General features: G+C 36.4%; 1 protein-coding gene across 8 annotated transcripts in view; it reads left to right on the forward strand.

The window, feature by feature from the left end:
• Positions 1 to 20650, forward strand: part of arhgef28a (Rho guanine nucleotide exchange factor (GEF) 28a) — a 161980-nt gene that overhangs the window by 70097 nt on the left and 71233 nt on the right. For 5 of the 8 annotated variants that reach the window (XM_061908051.1, XM_061908054.1, XM_061908053.1 and 2 more), the window contains 5 exons: positions 3563 to 3683; positions 3763 to 3818; positions 3891 to 3951; positions 14214 to 14301; positions 14373 to 14482. In XM_061908051.1, coding sequence (XP_061764035.1) covers positions 3563 to 3683; positions 3763 to 3818; positions 3891 to 3951; positions 14214 to 14301; positions 14373 to 14482 — 436 coding nt within the window. Of the gene's footprint in view, positions 1 to 3562; positions 3688 to 3762; positions 3819 to 3890; positions 3952 to 14213; positions 14302 to 14372; positions 14483 to 20650 lie in introns of all 8 variants that reach the window. The other 3 variants (XM_061908056.1, XM_061908058.1, XM_061908057.1) reach the window with 1 other exon arrangement.

Genomic DNA, 20650 nt, shown 5'->3' on the forward strand with positions numbered 1-20650 from the left:
CTTGACTGCTCCCACCCCTGTGCCATAATCAGCAGGCAGAATAAATAAAGAACCAACTGAACAGTTGTCCAAATGTGAGGATTTTAGCCATTCAAAGTGTTTCGCTTAGTAAATGAAGCCTTTTGCCTAAGTCAAAGTCAGTCCAAAGAGTAGCAGTCCTCCAAAGAGGTTTTCTCCATAAATAGAGAAGACCGCCACCCAAATTTAATTTGTAATTTATTTGAAAAAAATGTAAAATGTTTTTTTATTTCATTTTTTATGACATATTTAATTTAATTAAACATTTTATTTGGTTGAATTATTACTATAAGACCATTTGTATTACATTTTTATTTGAGTTCTTATCTAATGAAATACTTTAATTGATTTAATTTATTTTTTATTTTAATGTTTAGTTACATTTTTAATCTAATTACATTTTGACAATGTTTTTAATTTGAATGATCTAATTTAAAGTTTTTATAGTTTTTTTGTAAAAATGTTTTATCTGATTTTAATTTTGAATATTCAATTTAATTTTTTAATTTATTAAAATTTCAATATTTAACCTAATGATTATATTACATTTTTCATTTAATTTAATTTAGTTAAATTCTTAATATAATTAAATGTGTATTAAATGTTTTATTCGAAATCCTATCTAATTACATTTTTTAAAAACTTTGATTTTAAATCTGTTTTAATTTTAAATTTTCCACTACATTTTTTTACGTAATTTAAATTTTATATTTAATTTATTGATTTTCGGACCATGTTAAAACTTCATTAGCACACATTTTTTTAAGTGATCAACGGTCCAAAATGAGTAGAAAGAAGCGGAGATTGTCTGGTCCCACCCTTGTGCCATAATCAGCAGGCAAAATAAAGTCCAAATGTGAGGATTTTAGCCATTCAAAGTGTTTCGCTTAGTAAATGAAGCCTTTTGCCTTTTTCTTATGTTTAATCTAAGTCAGCGCGAAGAGTAGAAGTCCTCCAAAGAGGATTTCCATCGGTTTTCTCCATAAATAGAGAAGACCGCCACCCCCAGTTTAATTTGTAATTTATTTGAAAAAAATTTAAAATGTTTTTTTATTTCATTTTTTATGACATTTTTAATTTAATTTAATTAAACATTTTATTTAGTTGAATTATTACTATAAGACCATTCGTATTACATTTTTATTTGAATTCTTATCTAATTAAATTTTTCAATTGATTTAATTTATTTTTTTATTTTAATGTTTGGTTACATTTTTAATCTAATTACATTTTTACTGTGTTTTTAATTTGAATTATCTAATTTAAAGTTTTTATTGTTTTTTTTTTTGGTAATTTTTTTTATCTGATTTTAATTTTGAGTATTCGATTACATTTTTTAATTTAATTTTGTCAAATTATTTAATTAAATGTGTATTAAATGTTTTATTTGAATTCTTATCTAATTACATTTTTTAAAAAGTAAAAATCTGTTTTAAATGTAAATTTTCAACTAAATTTTTTAACTTAATTTAAATTTTATATTTGATTTATTGATTTTCGGACTTTGTTAAAACTTCTTTAGCACACATCTTGCTCAAGTGCTCAACGGTCCAAAAGGAGTAGAAAGAAGCAGAGCTTGACTGCCCCCACCCCGGTGCCATAATCAGCAGGCAAAATACAGTAAATAAAGAACCAACTGAACAGTTGTCCAAATGTGAGGATTTTAGCCATTCAAAGTGTTTCTCTTAGTAAATGAAGCATTTTTCATTTTTCTAATGTTTAATCTAAGTCAGCGCAAAGAGTCGAAGTCCTCCATAGAGGATTTCCATCGGTTTTCTCCATAAATAGAGAAGACCGCCACCCTCAGTTTAATTTGTAATTTATTTGAAAACATTTTAAAATGTTTTTTTTATTTCATTTTCTATGACATTTTTAATTTAATTAAAAAATGTATTTAGTTGAATTATTACTATGAGACCATTTGGATTACAATTTTATTTGAATTCTTATCCAATTACATTTTTTAATTGATTTCATTTATTTTTTATTTTAATGTTTAGTTACATTTTTCATCTAATTACATTTTTACTATGTTTTTAATTTGAATTATCTAATTTAAAGTTTTTATTGTTTTTTTGTAAAAATGTTTTATCTGATTTTAATTTTGAATATTCAATTAAATGTTTTAATTTAATTAAAATGGTATATTTAACCTAATGATTATATTACATTTTTTATTTTATTTAATTTAGTTACATTTTTAATATAATTAAATTTGTATTAAATGTTTTATTTGAATTCTCATCCAATTCGATTTTTAAGTTGATTTTTAGTTTAATTTTTTTTCTGATTTAAATTTAAAATGTCCAATTACATTTTTTTATATAATTTTAATTTTATATTGAATTAATTGATTTTCGGACCATGTTCAAATTTCACTAGCCCACATTTTTCTCAAGTGATCAACGGTCCAAAAGAAAAAGGAAAAAGCGGAGATTGTCTGGTCCCACCCGTGTGCCATAATCAGCAGGCAAAATAAAGTCAAAATGTGAGAATTTTAGCCATTCAAAGTGTGTCTCTTAGTAATTGAAGCATTTTTGCTTTTTCTAATGTTTAATCTAAGTCAGCGCAAAGAGTAGAAGTCCTCCAAAGAGGATTTCCATCGGTTTTCTCCATAAATAGAGAAGACCGCCACCCCCAGTTTAATTTGTAATTTATTTTACAAATAAAAAACATGTTTTTATTGCATTTTTTATTAAATTTTTAATTTAATTTAATTTTACATTTTATTTAGTTGAATTACTACTATAATAACATTTATATTACATTTTTTTATTCTAATTCTTATCTAATTAAATTCTTTTGTTGATTTTATTTATTTTTTTATTTGAATGTTTAGTTACATTTTTAATCTAATTACATTTTTACTACGTTTTTGATTTGAATTATTATGTAATTTAAAGTTTTCATTGTTTTTAAAAAAAAAAGATCTGATTTTAATTTTAAATATTCAACCACATTTTTTAATTTGATTAAAAATGTTATATTTAACCCAATGATTTTATTACATTTTTAATATACTTAAATGTGTATTAATTGTTTTATTTGAATTCTTATCCAATTCAATTTTTAAATAGATTTTTTAGTTAAGTTTTTTATCTGATTTAAATTTTAAAATGTTCAATTCCATTTTCTTATATAATTTTAATTTTATATTGAATTAATTGATTATCAGACCATGTTTAAACTTCATTAGCCCACATTTTTCTCAAGTGATCAACGGTCCAAAAGAAAAAGGAAAAAGCAGAGATTGTCTGGTCCCACCCCTGTGCCATGATCAGCATGAACAATAAAGTCCAAATGTGAGCATTTTAGCCATTCAGAGGGTTTATCTCAGTAAAAGAAGCAAAATACTAGCAGGAAATGTTTCTGCCAAGGTCTAAGCATGAGAGCAAACATTTTTTTAATGTTTAATCTAAGTCCGCGCAAAGATTGGAAGTCCTCCAAAGGGGATTTCCATCGATTTTCTCCACAAATAGATGATAAGACCCCTCCCACCCGTGGTTAATAGGAGTGTGAATTATCTTCTCGCTTGTTTTCTAAGGCCAAAGGGAAGAAGGACAAACAGAACCCCCATCGCTTCTCCACCGGCTCCTGTCTGGGCCCCGTCATCTGTGTGGTGTGTGATAAGCCCGCCTTTCAGAAAGACCTTCTGCATTGCCCCAGTAGGTAAAAGCCTCACTTTGGGCAGATTCCCGTCACACTTTTTATTTAAAAAAAAAAAAAACATGTCTTCCCCCTCAGCCTGCACCGCCACTGTCCATAAAGGCTGCAAGGAGTCAGTGCCGCCGTGTTTAAAGGTGCGTTTCGCTGGTTGCAACCTGCCGTGTGCTCTGAGCTCAACGCACTCCTTCCATTGTTCGGCCTTCTAGAAACTGCAGGAGAAGAACACGGTCGCCATGGTGAAGAGCAGGACGGCATCCCTCCCGCAGAGTAAGTTCCCAAGTTTTTGTCAACAGCTCACTCAGACTTAAAGGCCTACTGAAATGAGATTTTCTTATTCAAACGGGGATAGCGGGTCCATTCTATGTGGCATACTTGATCATTTCGCGATATTGCCATATTTTTGCTGAAAGGATTTAGTAGAGAACATCGATGATAAAGTTTGCAACTTTTGGTCGCTAATAAAAAAGCCTTGCATGTACCGGAAGTAGCAGACGATGACATCACAAGGGTGAGGGCTCCTCACGTCCTCACATTGTTTATAATGGGAGCCTCCAGCAGCAGGAACTATTCGGACCGAGAAAACGACAATTTCCCCATTAATTTGAGCGAGGATGAAAGATTCGTGGATGAGGAAATTTAGAGTGAAGGACAAAAACAAAAAAAAGGCGATTGCATTGGGAGCGATTCAGATGTTTTTAAACACATTTACTAGGATAATTCGGGGAAATCCCTTATCTTTCTATTGTGTTGCTAGTGTTTTACTGAGATTAAATAGTACCTGATAGTCGGAGAGGTGTGTCCACGGGTGTCTTGACGCTAGAGTCTGAGGGAAGTCGACGGCAGCTGCATGGACGGCGCAAGCTCAGCTGATCTCCGGTAAGGGGCGACTTTTTACCACAATTTTCTCACCAAAACCTGCCGGACAATTATCGGGGAAAACGACAATTTCCCCATTAATTTGAGCGAGGATGAAAGATTCCTGGATGAGGAAATTTAGAGTGAAGGACAAAAACAAAAAAAAAAGGCGATTGCATTGGGAGCGATTCAGATATTTTTAGACACATTTACTAGGATAATTCTGGGAAATCCCTTATATTTCTATAGTGTTGCTAGTGTTTTAGTGAGTTTAAATAGTACCTGATAGTCGGAGGGGTGTGTCCACGGGTGTCTTGACGCCAGTCTCTGAGGGAAGTCGACGTCAGCTGCATGGACGGCGCAAGCTCAGCTGATCTCCGGTAAGAGCCGACTTTTTACCACAATTTTCTCACCGAAACCTGCCGGACAATTAATGGGGAAAACGACAATTTCCCCTTTAATTTGAGCGAGGATGAAAGATTTTTGGATGATGATATTTATAGCGAAGGACTAGAAAAAATAAAAAAAATTAATAAATAAAGTTAAACAAAAAAAAGGGCAATTGCATTGGGACGGATTCAGATGTTTTTAAACACATTTACTAGGATAATTCTGGGAAATCCCTTATCTTTCTATTGTGTTGCTAGTGTTTTAGTGAGATTAAATAGTACTTGATAGTCGGAGGGGGTGTGTCCACGGATGTGTTGACGCCAAAGTCTGAGGGAAGTCGACGGCAGCTGCATGGACGGCGCAAGCTCAGCTGATCTCCGGTAAGAGGCGACTTTTTACCACAATTTTCTCACCGAAACCTGGCGTACAATTATTGGGGAAAACGACAATTTCCCCTTTAATTTGAGCGGACATGAAAGATTTGTGGATGAGGAAATATAGAGTGAAGGACAAAAAAAAAAAAAAAAGGCGATTGCATTGGGAGCGATTCAGATGTTTTTAGACACATTTACTAGGATAATTCTGGGAAATCCCTTATCTTTCTATTGTGTTGCTAGTGTTTTAGTGAGATTAAATAGTACCTGATAGTCGGAGGGGGTGTGTCCACGGGTGTGTTGACGCCAAAGTCTGAGGGAAGTCGACGGCAGCTGCATGGACGGCGCAAGCTCAGCTGATCTCCGGTAAGAGGCGACTTTTTACCACAATTTTCTCACCGAAACCTGCCGGACAATTATTGGGGAAAACGACAATTTCCCATTTAATTTGAGCGGACATGAAAGATTTGTGGATGAGGAAATATAGAGTGAAGGACAAAAACAAAAAAAAAGGCGATTGCATTGGGAGCGATTCAGATGTTTTTAGACACATTTACTAGGATAATTCTGGGAAATCCCTTTTCTTTCTATTGTGTTGCTAGTGTTTTAGTGAGATTAAATAGTACCTGATAGTCGGAGAGGTGTGTCCACGGGTGTCTTGACGCTAGAGTCTGAGGGAAGTCGACGGCAGCTGCATGGACGGCGCAAGCGCAGCTGACCTCCGGTAACGGGCGACTTTTTACCACAATTTTCTCACCAAAACCTGCCGGACAATTATCGGGGAAAACGACAATTTCCCCATTAATTTGAGCGAGGATGAAAGATTTGTGGATGATGATATTTATAGCGAAGGACTAGAAAAAATAAAAAAAATGAATAAATAAAGTTAAACAAAAAAAAAGGGCAATTGCATTGGGACGGATTCAGATGTTTTTAAACACATTTACTAGGATAATTTTGGGAAATCCCTTATCTTTCTATTGTGTTGCTAGTGTTTTAGTGAGATTAAATAGTACTTGATAGTCGGAGGGGTGTGTCCACGGGTGTGTTGACGCCAAAGTCTGAGGGAAGTCGACGGCAGCTGCATGGACGGCGCAAGCTCAGCTGATCTCCGGTAAGAGGCGACTTTTTACCACAATTTTCTCACCGAAACCTGCCGGACAATTATTGGGGAAAACGACAATTTCCCCTTTAATTTGAGCGGACATGAAAGATTTGTGGATGAGGAAATATAGAGTGAAGGACAAAAACAAAAAAAAAGGCGATTGCATTGGGAGCGATTCAGATGTTTTTAGACACATTTACTAGGATAATTCTGGGAAATCCCTTATCTTTCTATTGTGTTGCTAGTGTTTTAGTGAGATTAAATAGTACCTGATAGTCGGAGGGGTGTGTCCACGGGTGTCTTGACGCCAGAGTCTGAGGGAAGTCGACGGCAGCTGCATGGACGGCGCAAGCTCAGCTGATCTCCGGTAAGGGGCGACTTTTTACCACAATTTTCTCACCAAAACCTGCCGGACAATTATTGGGGAAAACGACAATTTCCCCATTAATTTGAGCAAGGATGAAAGATTCGTGGATGAGGAAATTTAGAGTGAAGGACAAAAACAAAAAAAAGGCGATTGCATTGGGAGCGATTCAGATGTTTTTAGACACATTTACTAGGATAATTCTGGGAAATCCCTTATCTTTCTATTGTGTTGCTAGTGTTTTAGTGAGATTAAATAGTACCTGATAGTCGGAGGGGGTGTGTCCACGGGTGTCTTGACGCCAGAGTCTGAGGGAAGTCGACGGCAGCTGCATGGACGGCGCAAGCTCAGCTGATCTCCAGTAAGAGGCGACTTTTTACCACAATTTTCTCACCGAAACCTGCCGGACAATTATTGGGGAAAACGACAATTTCCCCTTTAATTTGAGCGGAGATGAAAGATTTGTGGATGAGGAAATATAGAGTGAAGGACAAAAACAAAAAAAAGGCGATTGCATTGGGAGCGATTCAGATGTTTTTAGACACATTTACTAGGATAATTCTGGGAAATCCCTTATCTTTCTATTGTGTTGCTAGTGTTTTAGTGAGATTAAATAGTACCTGATAGTCAGAGGGGTGTGTCCACGGGTGTCTTGACGGCAGAGTCTCTGAGGGAAGTCACGGCAGCAGCAGCTCGACAGAAGCTCTGCTGATCTCCGTTAAGAGGCGACTTTTTACCACAATTTTCTCACCGACAGCTGCCGGTTGACAAGTGGTCGGGATCCATGTTCGCTTGACCACTCTGATCCATAGTAAAGCTTCACCTCTGGGAATTTTAAACAAGGAATCACCGTGTGTTTGTGTGGCTAAAGGCTAAAGCTTCCCACCTCCATCTTTCTACTTTGACTTCTCCATTATTAATTGAACAAATTGCAAAAGATTTAGCAACACAGATGTCCAGAATACTGTGTAATTGCGCAATGAAAAGAGACGACTTTTAGCCGCAAATGGTGCTGCGCTAATATGTCCTCATTCCGTGACGTTTTCAACAAGAAACTCTGCGGGAAATTTAAAATTGCAATTTAGTAAACTAACCCGGCCGTATTGGCATGTGTTGCAATGTTAATATTTCATCATTGATATATAAACTATCAGACTGTATGGTCGGTAGTTTCAGTAGGTCTTTAATGACTTTGTTGTTGTGGATAGAGTTCAGTTGCATTATCACAAAAAGATACACAAGAAATAAATGTGAAATAATGCAAAATTGACATTATATCTTAATCAAAACGATAATAATCTTGGTGGGATTTGAACCCACTTGTTCAGAGAGCATCAGCTGTTAAACTGTGGGTGCCCACGGAGGGCCCCTGACTGACCAATCAAATGATTTGGGGGCCAATTTTGGTGGATTCTACCTCAAAAACCAGTACAATACATAGACTTTTTTCAAAGAAAACACACTTTTGGGAGAAATTTCATGTGAATCCTGAAGATCCGAAGCCCAACTGAAATGCTAACAGTTAGCACGCGGGCCAGATTGCGCCGTGTAACATTTGTGAGCAAAATGAATTAAAGGGGAACATTATCACAATTTCAAAAGGGTTAAAAACAATAAAAATCAGTTCCCAGTGGCTTGTTGTATTTTTTGAAGTTTTTTTCAAAATTTTACTGGTCTCGGAATATCCCTAAAAAAAAGCTTAAAAGTGCTTGATTTTCGCTATTTGCGATGAGACTATCCATTTCCCTGTGACGTCACACAGGGCTGCCAATACAAACAACATTGCGGTTACCACAGCAAGATATAGCGACATTAGCTCGGATTCAGATTCGGATTTCAGCGGCTTAAGCGATTCAACAGATTACGCATGTATTGAAAAGAATGGTTGTAGTATGAAAGTATTGAAGAAGAAACTGAAGCTATTGAGCGAATAGCTATTGACGCTATTCATAGCCATAGCATGGCCGAATAGCTGCGTTAGCATCACAAGTAAAATGTGTGGACCAAACGATCAGGACTTTCGCATCTTTTGACACTGGAGCAACTTAAATCCGTCGATTGGTAAGTGTTTTATTCGCATTAAAGGTAGGTCGAAGGAAATGTAATATAGTTGCAAATGCATCTGCAGGTTATCCATACATCTCTGTGCCATGTTTGCTTTAGCACCGCCGGTAAATAGCATCTTAGCATCGATTAGCGTAGCATGTTAGCATCGACTAGCTGGCAGTCAACATCAACAAAACTCACCCTTGTGATTTCGTTGACTTTATCGTTGCAAATGCATCTGCAGGTTATCCATACATCTCTGTGCCATGTTTGCTTTAGCACCGCCGGTAAATAGCATGTTAGCGTCGATTAGCGTAGCTAGTTGGCATCGATTAGCTGGCAGTTGCGCCACGACCAAATATGTCTGATTAGCACATAAGTCAACATCAACAAAACTCACCTTTGTGCTTTCGTTGACTTTATCGTTGCAAATGCATCTGCAGGTTATCCATACATCTCTGTGCCATGTCTGTCATCGCCGGTAAAATGTGGAGACACTCCGGCACATTCAATGGGGGTCTGGCGGCAGACACTTTCGCATCTTCGGGCCAGTGGTGCAACTTGAATCCCTCCCTGTTAGTGTTGTTACACCCTCCGACAACACACCGACGAGGCATGAGGTCTCCAAGGTTCCAAAAAATACTCGAAAAAACGGAAAATAACAGAGCTGAGACCCAATGTTTACAATGTGTTGAAAATGAAAATGGCGGCTGTGTTACCTCGGAGACGTCACATTCTGACGTCATCGCCTCCAGAGCGATAAACAGAAAGGCGTTTAATTCGCCAAAATTCACCCATTTAGAGTTCGGAAATCGGTTAAAAAAATAAATGGTCTTTTTCTGCACCATCAAGGTATATATTGACTCTTACATAGGTCTGGTGATAATGTTCCCCTTTAAAAACGTTAGCGTGCTAACAGTACTTTTGTAACATACATTAGGGAAATACCAAATTATATGACGTGGAAGTGTAGATATGCTAAATTTGATCCAAAAAAGCAAGCATGCTTATCTTAGTGTGCTAGAAGGCTAACTGTGACATGCCTCAAATACCCCAATATATTACTCTGAGGTGTATACCTGAAACTTTTTTTTTTTTAAATGCTAGCAATTTGGGGAGAAATTTCATGTGAATCCTGAAGAGCCAAAGCCAAACTGAAATGCTAACAGTTAGCACGCTGGCCAGATTGCGCCGTGTAAATAATGTGAGCAAAATCAACTAAAAATGATAGCGTGCTAACAGTATTATGGTAACAACCTAACAATATCAATACTATGGTTAGTATTAGTGAAATACCAAAATATATGATGTGGAGGTGTAGATATGCTAAATTTGATACAAGAAAGCAAGCATGATCATTTTAGCATGCTAGAATGCTAACTGTGACATGCCTCAAATACTCAAATATATTTCTCTGAGGTGTATACCTGAAAACATTTTTTTTTTAAATGCTAGCAGTTTTGGGAGAAATTTCATGTGAATCCTGAAGAGCCAAAGCCGAACTAAAATGCTAACAGTTAGCACGCTGGCCAGATTACGCCGTGTAAATAATATGTGAGCAAAATCAACTAAAAATGATAGCGTGCTAACAGTATTATAGTAACAACCTAACAATAGCAATACTATGGTTAGTATTAGTGAAATACCAAAATATATGATGTGGAGGTGTAGATATGCTAAATTTGATACAAGAAAGAAAGCATGCTCATTTTAGCATGCTAGAATGCTAACTGTGACATGCCTCAAATACTCAAATATATTTCTCTGAGGTGTATACCTGAAAACATTTTTTTTTTAAATGCTAGCAGTTTTGGGAGAAATTTCATGTGAATCCTGAAGAGCCAAAGCCGAACTAAAATGCTAACAGTTAGCACGTTGGCCAGATTACGCCGTGTAAATATGTGAGCAAAATCAACTAAAAATGATAGCGTGCTAACAGTATTATGGTAACAAACTAACAATAGCATACTTATGGTTAGTATTAGTGAAATACCAAAATATATGATGTGGAGGTGTAGATATGCTAAATTTGATACAAGAAAGCAAGCATGATCATTTTAGCATGCTAGAATGCTAACTGTGACATGCCTCAAATACTCATATATTTCTCTGAGGTGTATACCTGAAAACATTTTTTTTTTTTTAAATGCTAGCAGTTTTGGGAGAAATTTCATGTGAATCCTGAAGAGCCAAAGCCGAACTAAAATGCTAACAGTGAGCAAGCTGGCCAGATTGTGCCGTGTAACAAAATATGTGAGCAAAGATAGCGTGCTAACAGTACCATGGTTACATTAGGGAAATACCAAAATATATGACGTGGATGTGTAGATATGCTAAATTTGATCCAAAAAAGCAAGCATGCTCATCTTAGCATGCTAGAATGCTAACTGTGACATGCCTCAAATACCCCAATATATTACTCTGAGGTGTATAGCCGGAAACATTTTTTTTTTAATGCTAGCAATTTTGAGAGAAATTTCATGTGAATCCTGAAGAGCCAAAGCCGAATTAAAATGCTAACAGTGAGCACGCTGGCCAGATTGCGCCGTGTAAAAAATATATGAGCAAAATCAACTAAAAATGATAGCGTGCTAACAGTATTATGGTAACATACTAACAATAGCTAACTTATGGTTAGTATTAGTGAAATACCAAAATATATGATGTGGAGGTGTAGATATGCTAAATTTGATCCAAGAAAGCAAGCATGCTTATCTTAGCATGCTAGAATGCTAACTGTGACATGCTTCAAATACTTAAATATATTTCTCTGAGGTGTATACCTGAAAACATTTTTTTTTTTTTAATGCTAGCAATTTTGGGAGAAATTTCATGTGAATCCTGAAGAGCCAAAGCCAAACTGAAATGCTAACAGTTAGCACGCTGGCCAGATTGCGCCGTGTAAAAAATATGTGAGCAAAATCAACTAAAAACGATAGCGTGCTAACAATTTTATGGTAACATACTAACAATAGCATATTTATGGTTGGTATTAGTGAAATACCAAAATATATGATGTGGAGGTGTAGATATGCTAAATTTGATCCAAGAAAGCAAGCATGCTTATCTTAGCGTGCTAGAATGCTAAATGTGACATCAATCAATCAATCAATGTTTACTTATATAGCCCTAAATCACTAGTGTCTCAAAGGGCATGCCTAGAATACCTAGATATTAGTCTTGAGGTGTATACCTGAAACAAATTGTTAAAATGCTAGTAAGTTAGCCTGTATCAATTACCAAAATATGACTGAGGTGACTACCTACAAAATTATCTTTAAAAAAAGTTAGCATATTAACGTTAGAATGCTAACTGAAAGTGCTCACTGTTACATGTATACAGTTAGCATTAATTAAATACCAAAATATACGACAAGAAGTGTATAAATGCTAAATTTGATCCAAAAAAGAAAGCATGCTAAAATGCTAACTGTATCATGCTTACAGTTAGCATTAGTGAAATACCAAAATATATGACGTGGAGTTGTATGTATGCTAAATTTGATTTAAAATTGCAAGCATGCTTCCGCAGCAAGTTAATTTTACTATTGTTTAGTATTTACTAAGTTAATTTCACTATTGTTTAGTGTTTACTAAACAATAGTGAAATTAACTTGCTGCATGGACATATTTTACTTGACAAGACATCCTAAATTAAGATTTGTATATCTAGAAATTAGCAGCAGTTTTAAGATAGAAATAAGTATTTTATTCTAAAAACAAGGCAACTTTATTTAGATAGCACATTTACAACAATTTTTAAATTGAACCAAAGTGCTATAGAGGTTAAAACACATATAGCAAAAAAAACAAAAACAAACAAATAACATAAACAATGAATGAGCTAAACAAGATAGTGCAAAAGCAATACGGTAAAAGAGGTTGAATAAAAAGTAAAAAAAATTGCCAAATTATAATAATAATAAAAGTGCAACAAATTGAAAAAAATAAATAACAAACACATTATTCAACTTGCATTTCTAAAATTAATCATCGAGAGGTTGAAGAATCTTTAAAGAAGATTTAATAAGTTATTTTCTCAATTTTTGCATGTTTAAAATGGAATGGAAAAAAATATACAGGCTAAAATTAAAATGAGTCAATTAAAATAAGTTAATAGCTCTTAAAACTAGGGAAATTTTGAGAAATAAAATGGTAAATCTTGGGAAGTGGCAAACAACTTGTGAGTGGGCCTGCAAAATTTGCACGAAAAAAATAAAAATAAAAAAAGGAAATATACTAAAATTAGAATGATAACAATTGTACCGCAGGCCGTTAAAAAGTTTGCGACAGACCGCAAATGAACTCCTTGCCACACATTGCACTGCAAAAACTGAAATCTAAGGAAGATTAAATATCTCAAATAAGGGTGATATTTGCTTATTTTCTGTCTAAGATAATTCTTCTCACTAAGCAGATTTTATGTTAGTCTTTTACTTGTTTTAAGGGTTTTGGTCCTAAATGATCTCAGTAAGATATTACAGCTTGTTGCTGAGATTTTATGACCTATATTGAGTAAAACATGCTTGAAACTAGAATATCAACTGATGCAAAGCTGTGTTTCAACACTCACAAGTATAAAAGTAATAATTTCTTATTTCAGGCATGAGAAAAAAAAAAACATGATTTTGACACAATTGTGTCTCATTAAAACTGATGACAGCCAAATGGACTTTGCTGTTTTATTTTCAATGAAGCAATAGGAAATACGTACTCCAGTAGTACAGTTTGCACAGTCCAGTAAACTGACAGTTATTATTTAAACATTTTGCATGTGACATTTCAAACAATTTTGACCAGACATAGCTCATGCACATTCAGATAAATTCCACAAAATTACAATTAAAACAATTTTTGCGGGGGGCCGGGCTGTATATCTGCGCACTAATTGGCTGAAAAAGCACACACTTGGCGCGACGATGTCATGTTATTGATGGAAAAATGCATTTTTAGACCACATGATTTGCCTGAGCGGCGAGGAGACCCCTAGAGTAACAAGCAGTTGCCTTTCCATTAAGAACAATACATTAGATTTTAGTATAAGTTTGCTGATTTCAAGAAATGTAATCATTATGTCAAGATAATGGCACTAGCGTTTACTTAATTTAAGAATATTTTTCAACATATTGAGCAAAAAGGTCAAATTTTTTCCTACCAAGAAAAGTACACTTGTTATTAGTGAGAATATACTAATTTTAAGGTATTTTGGGGTTCATTGAGCTAATTTTACTTGTTTTGCAAAGTCTTGACAAGCCAAATTTTCTTGTTCTATTGGCAGATAATTTAGTTTAGTTCAAATAAAATACCCTTCATTTTTGCATTTTTTTTGCTTCTTTTTGAACACTGAATATCCAGCTACTCTCAATATGTTCTGCTTGATTTCTCCTTCCTTCAGACTTCACAGTGAGAGAGAGTCCTCCTCAATGTGGGACGCCCCCCGCCAACCCTTCAGCCGCCATCACTTTCAAGGACGCCTGTGACGGGTAAATGTGACTCCACAGGCGCCGTTTTTACGCAGCGGTTGTGAGAACGTCGATGTGATTTCGTTTTGCAGTCGACTGAGCGAGAGTTCCGAGTCTGAGATGGACACCTGTAAGCTGAGCTGTCAATCAGAAGACCTCCAGGCGACTTCCACCGTCTCCAGCGAGTGGACCCCAGCAGAAGGTACGAGACGACACTTTACTGTACAGCTTTTCTAAATGCTGCTTTCAAGAAAACTGGGAATTTGGAAATGCCTCACCGAGGGATGGGTCCTAATTCCGGTACTTTTTTAGCACAATTTTATGTGTTACAGTCCCTGGGTTTATTCAATCAATCAATCATTAAATGTTTATTTATATAGCCCAAAATCACAAGTGTCTCAAAGGGCTGCACAAGCCACAACGACATAAGGGCAAGGAAAAACTCACAACCCAGTGAGATGTCAATGTTAATGACTATGATAAACCTTGGAGAGGACCGCAGATGTGGGTTACCCACCCCTTTTAGGGGAGACCGGATGCAATGGACGTCGAGTGGGTCTAGCATAATATTGTGGAAGTCCAGTCCATAGTGGATCGGACATAATAGTGAGAGTCCAGTCCATAGTGGATCCAACATAAGAGTGAGAGTCCAGTCCATAGTGGATCTAACATAATAGTGAGAGTCCAGTCCATAGTGGATCTAACATAATAGTGTGAGAGTCCGGTCCATGGTCGATCTAACATAAAAGTGAGAGTCAAGTCCATGGTCGATATAACATAATAGTGAGAGTCCAGTCCATTGTGGATCTAACTTAATAGTGAGTCCCCTCCATAGTGGATCTGACATAATAGTGAGAGTCCAGTCGATGGTGGATCTAACATAATAGTGAGAGTCCAGTTCATAGTGGATCTAACATAATAGTGTGAGTCCAGTCCATAGTGGATCAAACATAATAGTGAGAGTCCAGTCCATTGTGGATCTAACATAATAGTGTGAGAGTCCAGTCCATAGTGGATCTAACATGATAGTGTGAGTCCAGTCCATAGTGGATCAAAAATAATAGTGAGAGTCCAGTCCATAGTGGATCTAACATAATAGTGAGAGTCCAGTCCATTGTGGATCTAACATAATAGTGAGTCCCCTCCATAGTTGATCTGACATAATAGTGAGAGTCCAGTCGATAGTGGATCTAACATAATAGTGAGAGTTCAGTCCATAGTGGATCCAACATAATAGTGAGAGTCCAGTCGATAGTGGATCTAACATAATAGGGAGAGTCCAGTCCATAGTGGATCCAACATAATAGTGAAAGTCCAGTCCATAGTAGATCTAACACAATAGTGAGTCCAGTCCATAGTGGATCTAACATAATAGTGTGAGTCCAGTCTATAGTGGATCTAACATAATATTGTGAGAGTCCAGTCCATAGTGGATCTAACATAATAGTGAGAGTCCAGTCCATAGTGGATCTAACATAATAGTGAGAGTCCAGTTCATAGTGGATCCAACATAATAGTGTGAGTCCAGTCCATAGTGGATCTAACATAATAGTGTGAGAGTCCAGTCCATAGTGGATCGAACAAAATAGTGAGAGTTCAGTCCATAGTGGATCTGACGTAATAGTGAGAGTCCAGTCCATAGTAGGTCTAACATAATAGTGAGTCCAGTCTATAGTGGATCTAACATAATAGTGAGAGTCCAGTCCATAGTGGATCTAACATAATAGTGAGAGTCCAGTCCATAGTGGATCTAACATAATAGCATGAGAGTCCAGTCCATAGTGGATCCAACATAATAGTGAGAGTCCATTCCATAGTGGATCTAACATAATAGTGAAAGTCCAGTCCATAGTGGATCTAACATAATAGTGAGAGTCCAGTCCATAGTAAATCCAACATAATAGTGAAAGTCCAGTCCATAGTGGATCTAACCTAATAGTGAGTCCAGTCCATAGTGGATCTAACATAATAGTGTGAGTGTCCAGTCCATAGTGGATCTAACATAATAGTGAGAGTCCAGTCCATAGTGGATCTAACATAATAGTGAGAGTCTAGTCCATTGTGGATCTGACATAATAGTGTGAGAGTCCAGTCCATAGTGGATCTAACATAATAGTGTGAGAGTCCAGTCCATAGTGGATTTAACATAATAGTGAGAGTCCAGTCCATAGTGGATCTAACAAAATAGTGAGAGTCCAGTCCATAGTGGATCTAACATAATAGTGTGAGTCCAGTCCATTGTGGATCTAACATAATGGTGAGAGTCCAGTTCATAGTGGATCTAACATAATAGTGAGAGTCCCGTCCATAGTGGATCTAACATAATAGTGAGAGTCCAGTCCATAGTGGATTTAACATGTTAGTGAGAGTCCAGTCCATTGTGGATCTGACATAATAGTGAGAGTCCAGTCCATAGTGGATCTAACATAATAGTGTGAGTCCAGTCCATAGTGGATCTCACATAATAGTGAGAGTCCAGTCGATAGTGGATCTAACATAATAGTGAGAGTCCAGTCCATAGTGGATCCAACATAATAGTGAGAGTCCAGTCCATAGTGGATCCAACATAATAGTGAGAGTCCAGTCCATAGTGGATCCAACATAATAGTGAGAGTCCAGTCCATAGTGGATCCAACATAATAGTGAAAGTCCAGTCCATAGTAGATCCGACATAATAGTGAGTCCAGTCCATAGTGGATCTGACATAATAGTGAGAGTCCATAGTGGATCTAACATAATAGTGTGAGTCCAGTCTATAGTGGATCTAACATAATATTGTGAGAGTCCAGTCCATAGTGGATCTAACATAATAGTGAGAGTCCAGTCCATAGTGGATCTAACATAATAGTGAGAGTCCAGTCCATAGTGGATCTAACATAATAGTGAGAGTCCAGTCCATAGTGGATCTAACATAATAGTGAGAGTCCAGTTCATAGTGGCTCTAACATAATAGTGTGAGTCCAGTCCATAGTGGATCTAACATAATAGTGTGAGAGTCCAGTCCATTGTGGATCTGACATAATAGTGAGAGTCCAGTCCATAGTAGATCTAACATAATAGTGAGTCCAGTCAATAGTGGATCTAACATAATAGTGAGAGTCCAGTCCATAGTGGATCTAACATAATAGTGAGAGTCCAGTCCATAGTGGATCTAACATAATAGTGTGAGAGTCCAGTCCATAGTGGATCTAACATAATAGTGAGAGTCCAGTCCATAGTGGATCTAACATAATAGTGAGAGTCCAGTCCATAGTGGATCTAACATAATAGTGAGAGTCCAGTCCATAGTGGATATAACATAATAGTGAGAGTCCAGTCCATAGTGGATCTGACATAATAGTGAGTCCAGTCCATAGTGGATCTAACATAATAGTGTGAGTGTCCAGTCCATATTGGATCTAACATAATAGTGAGAGTCCAGTCCATAGTGGATCTAACATAATAGTGAGAGTCTAGTCCATAGTGGATCTAACATAATAGTGTGAGTGTCCAGTCCATTGTGGATCTGACATAATAGTGTGAGAGTCCAGTCCATAGTGGATCTAACATAATAGTGTGAGAGTCTAGTCCATAGTGGATTTAACATAATAGTGAGAGTCCAGTCCATAGTGGATCTAACATAATAGCGAGAGTCCAGTTTATAGTGGATATAACATAATAGTGAGAGTCCAGTCCATAGTGGATCTGACATAATAGTGAGTGTCCAGTCCATAGTGGATCCAACATAATAGTGAAAGTCCAGTCCATAGTGGATCTAACCTAATAGTGAGTCCAGTCCATAGTGGATCTAACATAATAGTGTGAGTGTCCAGTCCATATTGGATCTAACATAATAGTGAGAGTCCAGTCCATAGTGGATCTAACATAATAGTGAGAGTCTAGTCCATAGTGGATCTAACATAATAGTGTGAGTGTCCAGTCCATTGTGGATCTGACATAATAGTGTGAGAGTCCAGTCCATAGTGGATCTAACATAATAGTGTGAGAGTCTAGTCCATAGTGGATTTAACATAATAGTGAGAGTCCAGTCCATAGTGGATCTAACAAAATAGTGAGAGTCCAGTCCATAGTGGATCTAACATAACAGTGTGAGTCCAGTCCATAGTGGATCTAACATAATAGTGAGAGTCCACTTCATAGTGGATCTAACATAATAGTGAGAGTCCAGTCCATAGTGGATCTAACATAATAGTGAGAGTCCAGTCCATAGTGGATCTAACATAATATTGAGAGTCCAGTCCATAGTGGAAATAACATAATAGTGAGAGTTCAGTCCATAGTGGATCCAACATAATAGTGAAAGTCCAGTCCATAGTGGATCTAACATAATAGTGAGTCCAGTCCATAGTGGATCTAACATAATAGTGAGAGTCCAGTCCATAGTGGATCTAACATAATAGTTTGAGAGTCCAGTCCATAGTGGATCTAACATAATAGTGTGAATGTCCAGTCCATTGTGGATCTAACATAATAATGTGAGAGTCCAGTCCATAGTGGATCTAACATAATAGTGTGAGAGTTTAGTCCATAGTGGATATAACATAATAGTGAGAGTCCAGTCCATAGTGGATCCAACATAATAGTGAGAGTCCAGTCCATAGTGGATATAACATAATAGTGAGAGTCCAGTCCATAGTGGATCTGACATAATAGTGAGTCCAGTCCATAGTGGATCTAACATAATAGTGTGAGTGTGCAGTCCATATTGGATCTAACATAATAGTGAGAGTCCAGTCCATAGTGGATCTAACATAATAGTGAGAGTCTAGTCCATAGTGGATCTAACATAATAGTGTGAGTGTCCAGTCCATTGTGGATCTGACATAATAGTGTGAGAGTCCAGTCCATAGTGGATCTAACATAATAGTGTGAGAGTCTAGTCCATAGTGGATTTAACATAATAGTGAGAGTCCAGTCCATAGTGGATCTAACATAATAGTGAGAGTCCAGTCCATAGTGGATATAACATAATAGTGAGAGTCCAGTCCATAGTGGATCTGACATAATAGTGAGTGTCCAGTCCATAGTGGATCCAACATAATAGTGAAAGTCCAGTCCATAGTGGATCTAACCTAATAGTGAGTCCAGTCCATAGTGGATCTAACATAATAGTGTGAGAGTTTAGTCCATAGTGGATATAACATAATAGTGAGAGTCCAGTCCATAGTGGATCTAACATAATAGTGAGAGTCTAGTCCATAGTGGATCTAACATAATAGTGTGAGTGTCCAGTCCATTGTGGATCTGACATAATAGTGTGAGAGTCCAGTCCATAGTGGATCTAACATAATAGTGTGAGAGTCTAGTCCATAGTGGATTTAACATAATAGTGAGAGTCCAGTCCATAGTGGATCTAACAAAATAGTGAGAGTCCAGTCCATAGTGGATCTAACATAATAGTGTGAGTCCAGTCCATAGTGGATCTAACATAATAGTGAGAGTCCACTTCATAGTGGATCTAACATAATAGTGAGAGTCCAGTCCATAGTGGATCTAACATAATAGTGAGAGTCCAGTCCATAGTGGATCTAACATAATATTGAGAGTCCAGTCCATAGTGGAAATAACATAATAGTGAGAGTTCAGTCCATAGTGGATCCAACATAATAGTGAAAGTCCAGTCCATAGTGGATCTAACATAATAGTGAGTCCAGTCCATAGTGGATCTAACATAATAGTGAGAGTCCAGTCCATAGTGGATCTAACATAATAGTTTGAGAGTCCAGTCCATAGTGGATCTAACATAATAGTGAGAGTCCAGTCCATAGTGGATCTAACATAATAGTTTGAGAGTCCAGTCCATAGTGGATCTAACATAATAGTGTGAATGTCCAGTCCATTGTGGTTCTAACATAATAATGTGAGAGTCCAGTCCATAGTGGATCTAACATAATAGTGTGAGAGTTTAGTCCATAGTGGATATAACATAATAGTGAGAGTCCAGTCCATAGTGGATCCAACATAATAGTGTAAATTGGACAATACTGCCATCTACTGTACATGCATATGGTTAGAAAAATAGTGACAAAGAATAGAACAACCCTTAACTCAACAATGAGTAGATGAGTGTTGTGTGTGTATATGTGTAAATAAATGAACACTGAAATTCAAGTATTTCTTATTATATATATATATATATATATATATATATATATATATATATATATATATATATATATATATATATATATATATATATATAATAAAATAAATATATATACATAGCTAGAATTCACTGTAAGTTAAGTATTTCTTATATATATAAATATATGAAATATTTGACTTGAATTCTAGCTGTACATATACTCCTCCCCTCTGAACCACGCCCCCCAGCCCCCACCTCCCGATATCAGGGGTCTCAAGGTTGGCA

This window comes from Nerophis ophidion, linkage group LG08, assembly GCF_033978795.1.
Source record: "Nerophis ophidion isolate RoL-2023_Sa linkage group LG08, RoL_Noph_v1.0, whole genome shotgun sequence".
NCBI classification, from domain to species: Eukaryota; Metazoa; Chordata; class Actinopteri; order Syngnathiformes; family Syngnathidae; genus Nerophis; species Nerophis ophidion.